The sequence below is a fragment of the Palaemon carinicauda genome, chromosome 16, assembly GCF_036898095.1.
Source record: "Palaemon carinicauda isolate YSFRI2023 chromosome 16, ASM3689809v2, whole genome shotgun sequence".
Classification (NCBI taxonomy): domain Eukaryota; kingdom Metazoa; phylum Arthropoda; class Malacostraca; order Decapoda; family Palaemonidae; genus Palaemon; species Palaemon carinicauda.
In genome coordinates this window covers 19,917,115-19,931,220 of record NC_090740.1, presented here as the reverse complement: position 1 = coordinate 19,931,220, position 14,106 = coordinate 19,917,115, and the positions used below count along the sequence as shown (strand labels likewise).

At 43.8% G+C, this 14,106-nt stretch overlaps 1 protein-coding gene across 1 annotated transcript in view; it reads left to right on the top strand.

The window, feature by feature from the left end:
• Positions 1–14,106, top strand: part of Arl2 (ADP ribosylation factor-like 2) — a 93,103-nt gene that overhangs the window by 35,856 nt on the left and 43,141 nt on the right. The window contains exon 3 of the mRNA XM_068389643.1: positions 13,075–13,237. Coding sequence (XP_068245744.1) covers positions 13,075–13,237 — 163 coding nt within the window. The remainder of the gene's footprint in view (positions 1–13,074; positions 13,238–14,106) is intronic.

Below are 14,106 nucleotides of genomic sequence, written 5' to 3'. Positions count from 1 at the left end.
TTCCATATACCGATTGCATTGCTTCGTCTTCACACCGGAAGGTTATCTAACAACTCCTTGCAAAGACAGGTTTTTTAAGACTAGTTGTACTGTAAAGAGAATGGCAGGATACCTCAGGGAGTTGTCTGCCTTAGTATATCAGGCAAAGTGGTCCGTCTTCTATGGTTGGTATCGTGGACAGGGTATTTCTCTTCTCAGTGCCACTATTTCAACAATAGCGGAGTTTTCGGTATACCCCAGGGAGGAAAAACTTGGTTCGATGTCAGCGGTAAAAGGCTTTTGCTTGTCCTTAAGCCTCTTTTGTTCTGTCATTAAATACGAACCAACACTGTTCATAGGGGATATTACTCGTCTAGGAGATCTCCCATTGTACAGCAGGATCTACCTTACCAGGTAAATGCGCGCGAGCACTGTACCGCAGATCTTCATGCCTCAGACCATCAAGGTAAGCTACTTTCCAGGTCTTTGTCACCTAGAGCTACAGCTCTCTCACCAAGGGAGGACAAGCTTCCTCTTCACTGTTTGCCGTCGCATTACAGTGCGACCGCCGAGGAAGGAGGAAAAGGACAGTCTTCATGACTTCAAGATTCCGAAACTTCCTGCTGCTAAGAAATCAACAGTTCAGTGATCTGCTCTTCTTGATACTTCAGTTCCAGAAACTAAGACCCCTTCTAGGGGTCCCGCTTCATCACTCCCCTCAGGGGAGCTCTCAGATAGTGCTTTCATCGGTCAACAAGTGTGGTTCAGAGCCTTGGTCAGGGCAGTTTCCTAAGCAGGTGTGTGGAAGCCTCAAACGTCCTTCACCGCCCATTACCTGTGACATGACCCACAGGAGACTCGATATATTCTCTGTGGGTCCCATGGTGGCTGCACAACAGCCAGTTGACAAGTAGCAGAAGGTTAAGGACACTGGTTACCTGGTTTTAGTTTGTGTGAATGAAAAGGAGTGAATGTCTCATTTTTTTTCAATATTAATCTTACCCGATAATCATGTAGCTGTCAACTCTGTTGCCGACAGAAATCTACGGTCGGGATACGCCAGCGATCGCTATACAGGTGGGGGTGAACACAACAGCGCCATCTGTGGTCAGGTACTCCAGTACTTCTTGTCAACACCACCTCAATTTTTCCTCTGTCGTGCCTCCGGCTAGACCTACATGGATACGCTGTTGATTCTGGAGTTATTGCTCACGATTTGGTGATGTATTTGCTCTAGAGTTTAGCCTTCGCTATTCAGGAAGCTTTATCATTAGCTTAGCAAGTTTTTGGAATTAATTTGATTTAATTTTTTATTTAATTTTGGTGACGAAGAGAGTATGAACTCTCTTTCACTTTTAATGGCCGACCCTTCCCTTAGACGGAAGTGTTGGTGTCGAAGAGAGTATAGACTCTCTTTCTTAATTTTGCTTAACAAAAGTTATAGATTTATTTTATATCTCTCCGCCTTTTATAGGCCTCTTCGATTAACTTCCTTTTATTATAAACTTATTAAAATTAATTTTTATATTTGTTTATATTCGACCTTTCCTAATAGTAGGCGGTCTTTTCTTGGAACCGAAGTTAATTAACATTGAGCCCGTCATTTCGTTTTTACCTGTTAACATATTATGCTATTTTAATGTTTTTGAAAGAATTTCTTAGATAGTCTCGTACTGTTTTCAAAGTTGAACTAACGTTTTGTTTTGTCTCTGCAGTTGTTGACGTTCAGAACGTTCAACTTGCGCTCTATCGTTACGATAGAGAGAGAGTATTCACGGTGTCACGTTGCAGTAAGAGTAAACCGATTCTAGCGTTTTGTTCATTCTTTCTTAGCTTAAATGGTTTTAATTCTAATAAAGGAACTTTTTATTTGGGAAATCTTTCAGTTTTTTTTTCCTTTAACAATAATATGTTTTAACGATATATATAATTGGGCTCATCTCTCAGGTTCTAAGTCAAGAGAGAGAGAGAGAGAGATAGAGACGGAGGGAGAGAGAGGAGGATAAAGGTTTCGTTCAAGCGGGTAACGTTGTTATCGTTTTTGTTCTTCTCCCTAGTCTCTTTAGGGGAAGAAGGTAAACGTTTCTAGAGTTTTATTCTTGTTCCCAGGCTTTATGCGGTGAGAGATTTTAAACGTAGTTTATTTGATCTAGTGTTTAGTCTCTTTTCCAGCCACTGAATTATTTATCTTTCATTATGTTTTTCTGTTACATTGTAATACTGTTTTCGCAATTACTAACTTTTAATGAAGGATAGAATTGCGTGTTTCAGGTACAAACCACTTAAAGTTTCGAGTTCAGTGAAATAAGTGCAAACAGAAAATCAAAAGTGATAAAGTGATAAGCGCAAAGTGTTACAGTGTTGCGTTCGAGGGTTCGTCTGTTCGTGCCAGTTGTTCGCCTAGTCTGGGACCTCTTACAAGCTCCCAAGCCCAGGGGAGAAGTAACGTCGAAGGACTTATGGGTTCATCAGGCCTTGATCGACGAACAGACGTTTCCCTCCGTGGTTTCGGGTGTAACCAACTCACGTAGCCGACGTGATCACCCCACCCACACAAAGACGAGAGAGCCCATTTATTCCTCGTCTGCGGAAGAGGTTTCTCGCAGAAACCATGGACCAAATCTTGCAGCTTTTAAGTGCAAGTCGGTCCCTTCCGCGCAAGTCCAACTCCTAGGTGGAGCCATTAGCACTGGGTCAGTTCGGACTTGCTGCAGTACGACAACTGCACACCTCCCAGAGAGGCAAGGTGGTACCGCAACAGGCAGTAACTCCGTCTGTTGCCGCACCAGCTGTTTTAGACCCTCAGTCTCAACGGACAGTAGCTCCGTTTGTTGTTGTCTTTCTTAGACTCTAGTGGTCTATGCTGCAGACAATGCAGTCTCAGCTTGCGGTGTTGATGCAGGAGTTTCAGGCAGAGAAGGTTAGCACACCTCCTCCTGCGAGCGCTCCTCCACCTCTGCGCAGTCCACCCTGCCAGACGTATGATGTTGAGGCTCCTCCTGCCTCCATGCGTGAGCTGCCGCATTGGGAGTTGCCAGGTACCAGCGCTATGCAGCAACCTCCACTTTCCTTGAGGCAGGAGCCTCTTGCTATGCGGCAACCTCCTCAACCCTTGAGGCAGGAGCCTCATGCTTTGCAGCAACCTCCTCTTCCCTTGAGGCAGGAGCCTCATGCGTTGCGGCAACCTCCTCCATCCTTGAGGCAGCAGCCTCATGCGTTGCAGCAACCTCCACCATCCTTGAGGCAGCAGCCTCAGGCTATGCGGCAACCGCCTCAACTCTTGAGGCAAGAGCCTCAACTCTTGAGGCAAGAACCTCAACTCTTGAGGCAAGAGCCTCAACTCTTGAGGCAAGAGCCTCAACTCTTGAGGCAAGAACCTCAACTCTTGAGGCAAGAACCTCAACTCTTGAGGCAAGAGCCTCTCTCTGCGCAGCTACCTCCTCAACCCTTGAGGCAGACGCAACTCTTGAGGCAGGAACCTCATGCTATGCGGCAACCTCCTCTAACCATGAGGCAGGAGCCTCATGCTATGAGGAGCCTCATGCTATGCGGCATCCTCCTCAAACCATGAGGCAGGAGCCTCATGCTATGCGGCATCCTCCTCAACCCATGAGGCAGGAGCCTCATGCTATGCGGCATCCTCCTCAACCCATGAGGCAGGGACCTCATGCTATGAGGAGCCTCATGCTATGCGGCATCCTCCTCAACCCATGAGGCAGGAGCCTCATGCTATGCGGCAACCTCCTCTACCCATGAGGCAGGAGCCTCATGCTATGCGGCATCCTCCTCAACCCATGAGGCAGGAGCCTCATGCTATGCGGCATCCTCCTCAACCCATGAGGCAGGAGTCTCATGCTATGAGGAGCCTCATGCTATGCGGCATCCTCCTCAAACCATGAGGCAGGAGCCTCATGCTATGCGGCAACCGCCTCAACCCATGAGGCAGGAGCCTCATACTATGCGGCATCCTCCTCAACGCATGCGGCATGAGCCTCATCCCTTGCAGCATGAGCCTCATCCCATGCAGCATGAGCCTCATCCCATGCAGCATGAGCCTCATACCATGCAGCATGAGCCTCATCCCATGCAGCATGAGCCTCATCCCATGCAGCATAAGCCGCACGCCATGCAACATGCTCTGCTTACCTTACAGCATGCTCTACATACAGCATGCTCTGCATACAGCATGCTCTGCATACCTTACCGCATGCTCCTCAGTCACACATCTTTGGTTGTTGCCAACTCACTAGACTGTCAAGCAGTTTCATAACGTTGCCTTCTAGTCTCCTGCTTTTGCACCAGTGAAACCCTCACTGAGAGAACTTAGCTTTTCTCGGATATGGTTCCTGTAGATGAGAAAGTGCTATTCTCCCTCCTTCTGATATTCCCTTGAGGACTCTGTCATTTGGAGAGGAGCCTTTAGCTGCTTAGCCTCCTATGGACTTTTATTTAAGCATAACATGCTTCCAGGGAGGGTAATGGTTCCACTTCAGTCGCTAACCCTGTCTGTTACCACACCTGCTCCCATAGACCTTGAGCTTTGTTGCAAGACATGCAGTCCAAGCTTAGTCCTTGTTAGAGGATTTTTTTGTTTACGGAGTCAGTGTGTCACTGGGAAGACGTTCAACAACCAGCAGAAGTGACTTGTTGTGACGCAGTGCGGCAACCTCAGCAACCCGATAAGGAGTTGTCTGTACGACCCAGACAGTCTAGACAGCTTCGGGTTGTCGCTGTACTTCCTCGCTTCCCCATGGTTGACAGTTCACAGACTGTGCAGCAGTACCATGATCTTGTGTCCGGCTCCGTCAGACGACTAGCTTTTAAGAGCTCCCACAAGTCGTCGCTGTCTGGAGATTCTCAGATGGACTATGGATCTGACCAAGGAACTGGGCCTCCTGGTCAATTTTGAGGAGTCCCAGCTCGTCCCATCCCAGACCATTGTCTACCTGGGTATGGATCTTCAGAGTCGAGCTTTTCGGGCTTTTCCGTCGGCCCCAAGGATCTACTAAGCCCTAGAATGCATCCAGAGCATGCTGAGAAGGAACCGATGCTCAGTCAGGTAGTGGATGAGTCTAACAGGGACACTTTCATCGCTGGCCCTGTTCATCGAGTTAGGGAGACGCCACCTCCTCCCCCTTCAGTATCATCTAGCGGCTCACTGGATAAAGGACATGACGCTAGAGACGGTCTCAGTTCCTGTTTCCGAAGAGAGGAGGTCTACTCTCACGTGGTGAAAGAACAGCTTTCTTCTCAAGGAAGTCTACCTTTGGCTGTTCAGAAACCCGACCGCCGTCTCTTCTCTGACGCATCAGACACGGGCTGGGGTGCGACTTTGGACGGACAGGAATGCTCGGGAACATGGAATCAGGAGCTAAGGACACTTCACATCTATTGCAAGGAGCTGTTGGCGGTTCATCTGGCCTTGATAAACTTCAAGTCCCTCCAGCTTAACAAGGTGGTGGAGGTGGACTCTGACAACACCACAGCCTTGGCTTACATCTCCAAGCAGGGAGCGACTCATTCGTGGAAGTTGTTCTAGATCGCAAGGGACCTCCTCATCTGGTCAAAAGATCGAAAGCTCACGCTGGTAACGAGGTTCATTCAGGGCGATATGAATGTCATGGCAGATCGCCTTAGCCGGAAGGGTCAGGTCATCCCCACAGAGTGGACCCTTCACAAGAATGTTTGCAGCAGACTTTGGGCCCTGTGGGGTCAGCCAACCATAGATCTGTTCGCTACCTCGATAACCTAGAGGCTCCCGTTGTATTGTTCTCCGATTCCAGACCCAGCAGCATTTCACGTGGATGCTTTTCTGCTGGATTGGTCCCATCTCGACCTGTATGCATTCCCGCCGTTCAAGATTGTCAACAGGGTACTTCAGAAGTTCGCCTCTCGCAAAGGGACACAGCTGACGTTGGTTGGCTCCGCTCTGGCCCGCGAGAGAATGGTTCATAGAGGTACTGCAATGGCTGGTCGACATTCCCAGGACTCTTCCTCTAGGAGTGGACCTTCTACGTCTACTTCACGTAAAGAAGGTACACCCAAACCTCCACGCTCTTCGTCTGACTGCCTTCAGACTTTCGAAAGACTCTCAAGAGCTAGGGGCTTTTTGAAGGAGGCAGCCAGAGCGATTGCCAGAGCAAGGAGGACATCCACTCTCAGAGTCTATCAGTCTAAAGGGGAAGTCTTCCGAAGCTGGTACAAGGCCAATGCAGTTTCCTCAACCAGTACCACTGTAACCCAGATTGCTGACTTCCTGTTACATCTAAGGAACGTAAGATCCCTTTCAGCTCCTACGATTAAGGGTTACAGAAGTATGTTGGCAGCGGTTTTCCGCCACACAGGCTTGGATCTTTCCACCAACAAAGATCTACAGGACCTCCTTAGGTCTTTTGAGACCTCAAAGGAACGTCGGTTGTCCACTCCAGGCTGGAATCTAGACGTGGTCCTAAGGTTCCTTATGTCATCAAGATTTGAACCTCTCCAATCAGCCTCTTTTAAGGACCTCACATTAAAAACTCTTTTCCTCGTGTGCTTGACAACAGCTAAAAGAGTAAGTGAGATCCACGCCTTCAGCAGGAACATAGTTTTCACATCTGAAACGGCTACATGTTCCTTGCAGCTCGGTTTTTTGCTAAACGAGCTTCCTTCACGTCCTTGGCCTAAGTCGTTCGAGATCCCAAGCCTGTCCAACTTGGTGGGGGACGAACTGGAGAGAGTACTTTGCCCAGTTAGAGCTCTTAGGTACTATCTAAAAAGGTCATAACCTTTACGAGGACAATCAGAAGCCTTATGGTGTGATATCAAGAAGCCTTCTCTTCCAAGGTCTAAGAACTCAGTTTCTTACCTATTCAGGCTCCTGATTAGGGAAGCACATTCTCATCTGAAGGAAGAAGACCTTGCTTTGCTGAAGGTAAGGACACATGAAGTGAGAGCTGTGGCTACTTCAGTGGCCTTCAAACAGAACCGTTCTCTGCAGAGTGTTATGGATGCAACCTATTGGAGAAGCAAGTCAGTGTTCGCATCATTCTATCTCAAAGATGTCCAGTCTCTTTACGAGAACTGCTACACCCTGGGACCATTCGTAGCAACGAATGCAGTAGTAGGCGGGGGCTCAGCCACTACATTCCCATAATCCCATAACCCTTTTAACCTTTCTCTTGAATACTTTTTATGGGTTGTACGGTCGGCTAAGAAGCCTTCCACATCCTTGTTGATTTGGCGGGTGGTCAATTCTTTCTTGAGAAGCGCCGAGGTTAAAGGTTGTGATGAGGTCCTTTAGTATGGGTTGCAGCCCTTTATACTTCAGCACCTAAGAGTCGTTCAGCATCCTAAGAGGACCGCTACGCTCAGTAAGGAAGACGTACTTAATAAAGGCAGAGTAATGGTTCAAGTCGTCTTCCTTACCAGGTACTTATTTATTTTATGTTATTTTTGAATAACTAATAAAATAAAATACGGGATACTTAGCTTCTTTGTTAACATGTATGCTGGTCTCCACCCACCACCCTGGGTGTGAATCAGCTACATGATTATCGGGTAAGATTAATATTGAAAAATGTTATTTTCATTAGTAAAATAAATTTTTGAATATACTTACCCGATAATCATGATTTAATTGACCCACCCTTCCTCCCCATAGAGAACCAGTGGACCGAGGAAAAAATTGAGGTGGTGTTGACAAGAAGTACTGGAGTACCTGACCACAGATGGCGCTGTTGTGTTCACCCCCACCTGTATAGCGATCGCTGGCGTATCCCGACCGTAGATTTCTGTCGGCAACAGAGTTGACAGCTACATGATTATCGGGTAAGTATATTCAAAAATTTATTTTACTAATGAAAATAAAATTTTTCTTCATCCTCCCCTCTCATGGGGAAATCAGCATCCAAGGTCCTACCTTGTGTTACCGAGTATTGTGTCAATACTGTTGCGTCCCCATACCCTGGCGAGGTGGTATTGGGAATGTCTTGGTAAACTCAATTGATTCCTATGGACTCGGAATAACTTTTTTTTGAGTCACATGCTAGTGTCTTAATACACAGCTTGTGTAGGCCGCAGACCATGCATAGTAAGGTTTGGCGAGGTGTTAGGGTTTCCTTATTTTTTTCTACTAACCTACATGAAAAAAGTAATACCCTCGTAAAGCCAAAAAGCCAGATTGGCAGGGACATCCACTCACCTAATGGGTGAGTCAACCCCTATAAATATTGTAGGTTTGTATTACAGTTACAAAACTAATGACAAATATGGAAGTAATTTGTATTTTTCCTTACAACACAAACCTGTAGCTATTTATGCAGATTTATTCAGATATCCCCATCTAAAGTCCTACCTCAAAGCAAAGTGAAGCACAGACACAGGTGTGTGAGTGAGAGAGGTAGCTAACTACCCCTTACCCCCCCCCCCCACTAATTATTGGTATGGGTAGTTAACTCTCCTTTTAGCTTTGACGAAAGTAATGCCCCTATAAATAGCTACAGGTTTGTATCATTAGGAGAAATACAAATTACTGTACTTTCAAATTTATAATTTTTATGGTATTTGTGGACTGAAAAAGCCTTTGATAGTGTATACCGGCCAATTTTGTGGAGAATCCTGCATTATTATTAAGTTCCTCATAAATCTGTAAATTTGATTGTCTGTTCATGAGCATAGCAAGTGCAAAGTTAATGTTAGTGGAGTTCTATCAGATGAATTTCCAGTGTACAATGGAGTACGCTAAGGGAATGTGTTGTCACCTATGTTTTTTATCCTCCTCATGGATATTGTAATGCATAGAACAGTTAGGGATGATGGAGAAGGATTGGATTGGATTGGTTACAGGAAATTAGCTGACCTAGAGTATGCTGATGACGCTGTCCTAATTAGCAGAACACCACAGGATTTGTAAAGTTTGCTTACCAGATTGCATGAAATATCACAGGAGGTTGGGCTTAAGATAAATGGAAGAAAGGCAGAGATGATGGGAACGGACTATGCAATGTAAGATGAAATATCATTGGAAGGAGAAAGAATTAATGAAGTGGAATCGTTTAAAGATTGAAGAACCATAATATCCAATACAGGATCTTTAAAATTGGAGTTTATTGAAAGATTGAAAAAAGCAAATCAGACAATGGCTAGGTTAAGTAAAATTTAGAAATCAAATCCCCTGTAATTACATAGAAATCAGGCTAGATATCAGTTTAATGAGATCGGTGTTGCTGTATGGATATGAGTCTTGGTATGACAATGAAACCATATTCAATAGATTTTGTAGATTTGAGAACAAAGCCTTCAGAAGAATATTGAGAGTTAAATGGCAGGACAGGTTTAGAAATGAAACTATAAGAGAGATTACTCGAGTACCATATGTGGACGAGATCATGGTGAAGGGTAGATGGAGATGGTTTATGCATGCTCTTCGCACTCCCCAAGAGAGATTAATTCACCAAACTTTCAACTGGGCTGCACAAGGCACTAGAAGAGTTGGAAGACCCAGGCCTACATGGCGGAGGAGTATGAAGCATGAAGTATGAGATGATGAATGGAGAAGTATTAATTTTAAAGCTCAAGATAGAGATGACTGGCGAAATCTATCCGAGGCCCTTTGTGTCAATTGGCATAGGAGGAGATGATGATGATTCATGATAGTTAAGGATATTAACAAGAAGCTGTTGACAGAACCAGATTGTACTTCTGTTGACTGTTATTTTTGGCAGATTGTTATACAGTAATAGTTTTATGCCAGATTAGTGGGTACCCTTTATTTCTTTTTCCATGACAGGATATTTTTTTTTTTTTATTTCTTTGAATGAAATTTGCTGTTAGAAATAATTATTCATTTTTTTATGTAATCTTTAACATTTTGTCCTTTTCACATAGATCACTCATTCCTCAGCAAATGTTAATAACTCCATCCTGAAAGTTTTCAAAATAAAAACAAGTTCTTCCCTGAGTTGCCATATCTGTTCCCATGAAAAAATCCTAGGGAAGCTCTAAACTTACTGTTCAGTCCCCTTGCCCCTTGCCCAGAACTAAACTAAAATAAGGGGTGGTGCCTATGGCCCATATTGCTTTGATTTTTTTTCCTGATGGATTCTTCTGTTGCCGTGCGCATAATTGTATGGTAGTGGAATGAGGTTGGCATCCTGATTGACTGCCTGCAAGTTTTTGCCATCAACTGTCTGCTAACCACTACAACACACCGACTACCTGTGCTCAGTTCTTACGAGAATGAGCACAAACACTCATGTTAGGAATAAAGGGTGACGATTTTCTTACGGTATCTCTCTCTCATTGGGAAACCGATAAGCAATACTTACCCTGACTTTCATTGGAGGGATAGATCTACCTGAACTTAATCCCAGGGAAGAGGTTTGTCACTATGTACAAGAGCTCAAGCTTTTATCACCAACACTGGGCTTTGTACAAGACCAAGCCATTGTCCCTCTTCTACCTCAGAATATTCCCAGACACTTTGGCAACGCCAACACCAAGGTCATCGATTTAGCAAATCCTGCACTGAAAACAGGGACTAGTGTAAGACTCAGGTACATGGGACACATCCTTCTCAGGCCTGTAATATCCTATCACAGAATGCTGCTCTGAGGATCAGTCTGGCGGCAGCTTACTCAACCTTTGCTTAGGTGCAGTCATATACTGTATAGTATTTGAACTTTGCAGTTCTGGACAGGCAGAGAGCCAGTAGTTTTCTTGCTCTGTAGAATCTGTACCATGTACTAATTCATCTATTTTGGGATAGGTGTGTTCCCTGAATGTATCGTCTTACCTCACAAAGTAGGCGAGAATGTATTAAGATCCTTTTCCTGAAAGGAATTATCTCAGTTCTGCACTATCTCCCTCTTGAGGAGAGAAACTGTAAGAGTTGCTTGAAATCATCCAAGCCTTTACAGTCAACTCCTCCTGTTTAGATGTGAACTGGCGCCTGGTGACCAATTTTCTTACTTTTTAAAGTAAGACGACAAGTACCATAGTCTTCCAGTAGGAAGATTTCTCCTACTTCCTAAACCTGAAGGATATATACAGTACTGTACATCTGATTCTCCTCCTTCGGTCTGTCCTTCTCTTCTAGGCTTTATTTTTCCATTCAAAACAAAACTTCAGACTGCTTTTCACCCCGAGTATTCTTGTTCACCTCAACTCTTGGGTTTTCTTGAAAATCAGATTGCCCTTTCTCCCCTCCAGGACGCAGTACTCAAGGATCAAAGAAGTTGACCTCTTTTTACCACAATTCAAGAATCGTGTTCAATCTGTAATCCAGCCACATGGCTATACAGAAATAGAGGACTGAATTATGCTAATAATACATTGAACATTCATTTCAGCAAATATGAGGGGCTAGCGCAGTTGCTCCCACATGACCAGAAATTCCAGCTGGACAGTAACAATGTTTTCTAAATCTTAACTTGTTATTGGGGAACCCATACTACACAGGCTTCCATTCCAGCGGTTGCTTCAGGATTTGGAAGCATTACTGGCAAGCATCCAGGAAATTCTCTACCTTGTTTCAGTTGAATAGAAAATGTGGTTTGATCGGGCTTGGTGACTGACTGATAATTTCATCTCCAGGAGAATTCCACTCAAACCCAACCCCCAAGAATCCTGCCGTTCACAGACAAATCCAAGGAGGATGGATATACCTAGGTTACATGATCATCTAGGTGAAGGGGTTCACAAAAGAAAGACACTTGATTTTCAACTACCAGTAAAGCCTGTAATGTTACTACTTACCAACTAGGTTTGGCAAACTGCAGTACAGTACTCGGTACATTGAGAAATGACACGTTTCCGATTGTGACTTTCGTTGATGAATGAGCTTGTTTTACAGACCCTTATCAAGTGGGCACTCTCTTGGGATGACAACACAACAAAGTAGCCTTGTTTGCAAGGTTCATCAGGGCAGGAAGACTGTTCAAGCAAACACACTCAGTCGACAGCATGCAGTGTTAGACCAATTGCGATCTCTACATCACTGCTAGATGGAAAGGCTTCTTACTTAAGATTTTCAACATCGCCCAACCAACTCTGCATTCACTTAGACAGGAACTTCCAATTTATGCTCCAGTCCCAGTCCGTCAGCAGCCTTCGCGGACTCCTTACAACATCCATAGGAATTCTACACGCTTTCTCCTTTCTGCCCGTGTTCCTGTTTTTCAGGTTACTTGGAAGTTGGTTGACTGACAACAGTGAACTGATCGATTCCAAGTACCCATACACCGAATGGTATCTGGGTCAGTTGTTTTTTCCTTTGTCAGGGAATGTCAAGGAATCATCTCAATCTTAACGAAGAAGGATACCACTTAGCCATCGAACCAAGTTTTCAATTAGGCCTTATGTGTGGACTCTGCAAGAATCAAGATCATGAAGCGCTCCTAGGGAGCTCAAGCTGCAGGAAACATTTTACAAGTTTTCAGGCCTCTCAAGGGAGCCCCACTCAAATGGCAGAATGGACACCAGGTAAGGCTTCAACCCCAAATATCTATGGTTAGCCTAGTCTTGATGAAGTGAGAAGGAAATCACAGGACTTTGCTTGTGCTACAAGTCATTTAGAAGAATAGTGGATCTCCCTCTCTTCAGTTCAGGAGTTCGTTTCAGAACTTCGAACTCAACTGTCCATGACTTCAGCTCCTTCATTTCTTCTCCACAAGAAGTGACTAGCTTCCTACCTCAACCACCCCAAAACCCCCTGCTTATGAGACAAAATTATGTCTTGTTTATTGACTGGTGGGCAGGACTTTCCCGCCAGCTGTCAGTAGTTATACATTTGAATGGCTTTTCAAGCTTCAATGAAGTCATACTCTTTTTAAAGAATTGAGGTTTGTATAGTTAGAAAAAAGATATTTGTAATATTTTGCATAAGTAATAATGTCCACCTTCCAATTTGTATTCCATGTACAGTACTAAGTTGTGGTACTACCCAAGGAAGGGCTCTTTTCTGTATCCTGGGCTCCTCTGGTTACATAATACATTACACACAATAAACTATTGGGTATGTTTTAAGAAACTAGAGTATCTCTTGTGACGACAATTTTGTACAGAAGTGATGTATAATACCTTTTTGGAGTCTAATTGTTGTAATGAAATTTTTAGGTACAAATTAAACATTTGGGATGTTGGAGGTCAAAATTCTTTACGTTCATACTGGCGTAATTATTTTGAATGCACAGATGGACTCATATGGGTAGTTGACAGTGCAGATGCTGATCGCCTTAGGGATTGTCAACAGGAATTAAGGAAATTACTTGAAGAAGAGGTAAGTAAGCATTTTTTATGTATATTACACTGCAATAGTCTTCCTGTATAATTTTTCATAGGTTTGTTTGGCTATCAGATGACATGGTAGCTGTTGGTAAATTTTAATTGTTCCGTAACTGGAATACAAGCCAATGCTGTTTAATAGGGGTATTACTTTCGGCAAAACTGAAAGGACGAGCCATTAAAGTTTAGAGATGGTTAACTACCCATCCTGCTAGTTAGGGGGGCGGAGTAGCTTTGCTACCCCTTCCACTCACACACTTGTGATTGAGCTCACTTTGCTTTTGGCTCGGATGAGGAGTGGTTGTCACCGCTCTTTCTCCTCTTCTTTTTGGACTGCCATTAATCTTTTAACTTATATATATATAATATATATATATATATATATATATATATATATATATATATATATATATATATATATATATATATATATATATATATATATATACAGTGGAACCTCTACATACGAATTTAATCCGTTCCAGAACCAACTTCGGATGTAGAAATTGTTCGGATGTCGAAACGAATTTTCCCATAAGAATACATTGAAATAGGATTAATCCGTGGTTGAGCCCAAAAACCTATGATAACTTCTTAAAAAACTACTACACATAATTTTCCCATGAGAATAATGAACACTAAATTAGATAATAGACATGTAAATAAGAAGAATAGACATTTAAATAAGAAGAATAGCAAAAAAATGATAAATAAGAAACGGGTTTTTAGCGTCACTTTACCTTAGAAACTCCAGCGCAGGTGTTGTTCGTCTTTGCTACGCAGAGAGGAGACGGACGGACGGCGAGGAGGTAGAGAGGTTAACTACGATAAACGTAACACTACCGTAACTTATTCTAACTTACA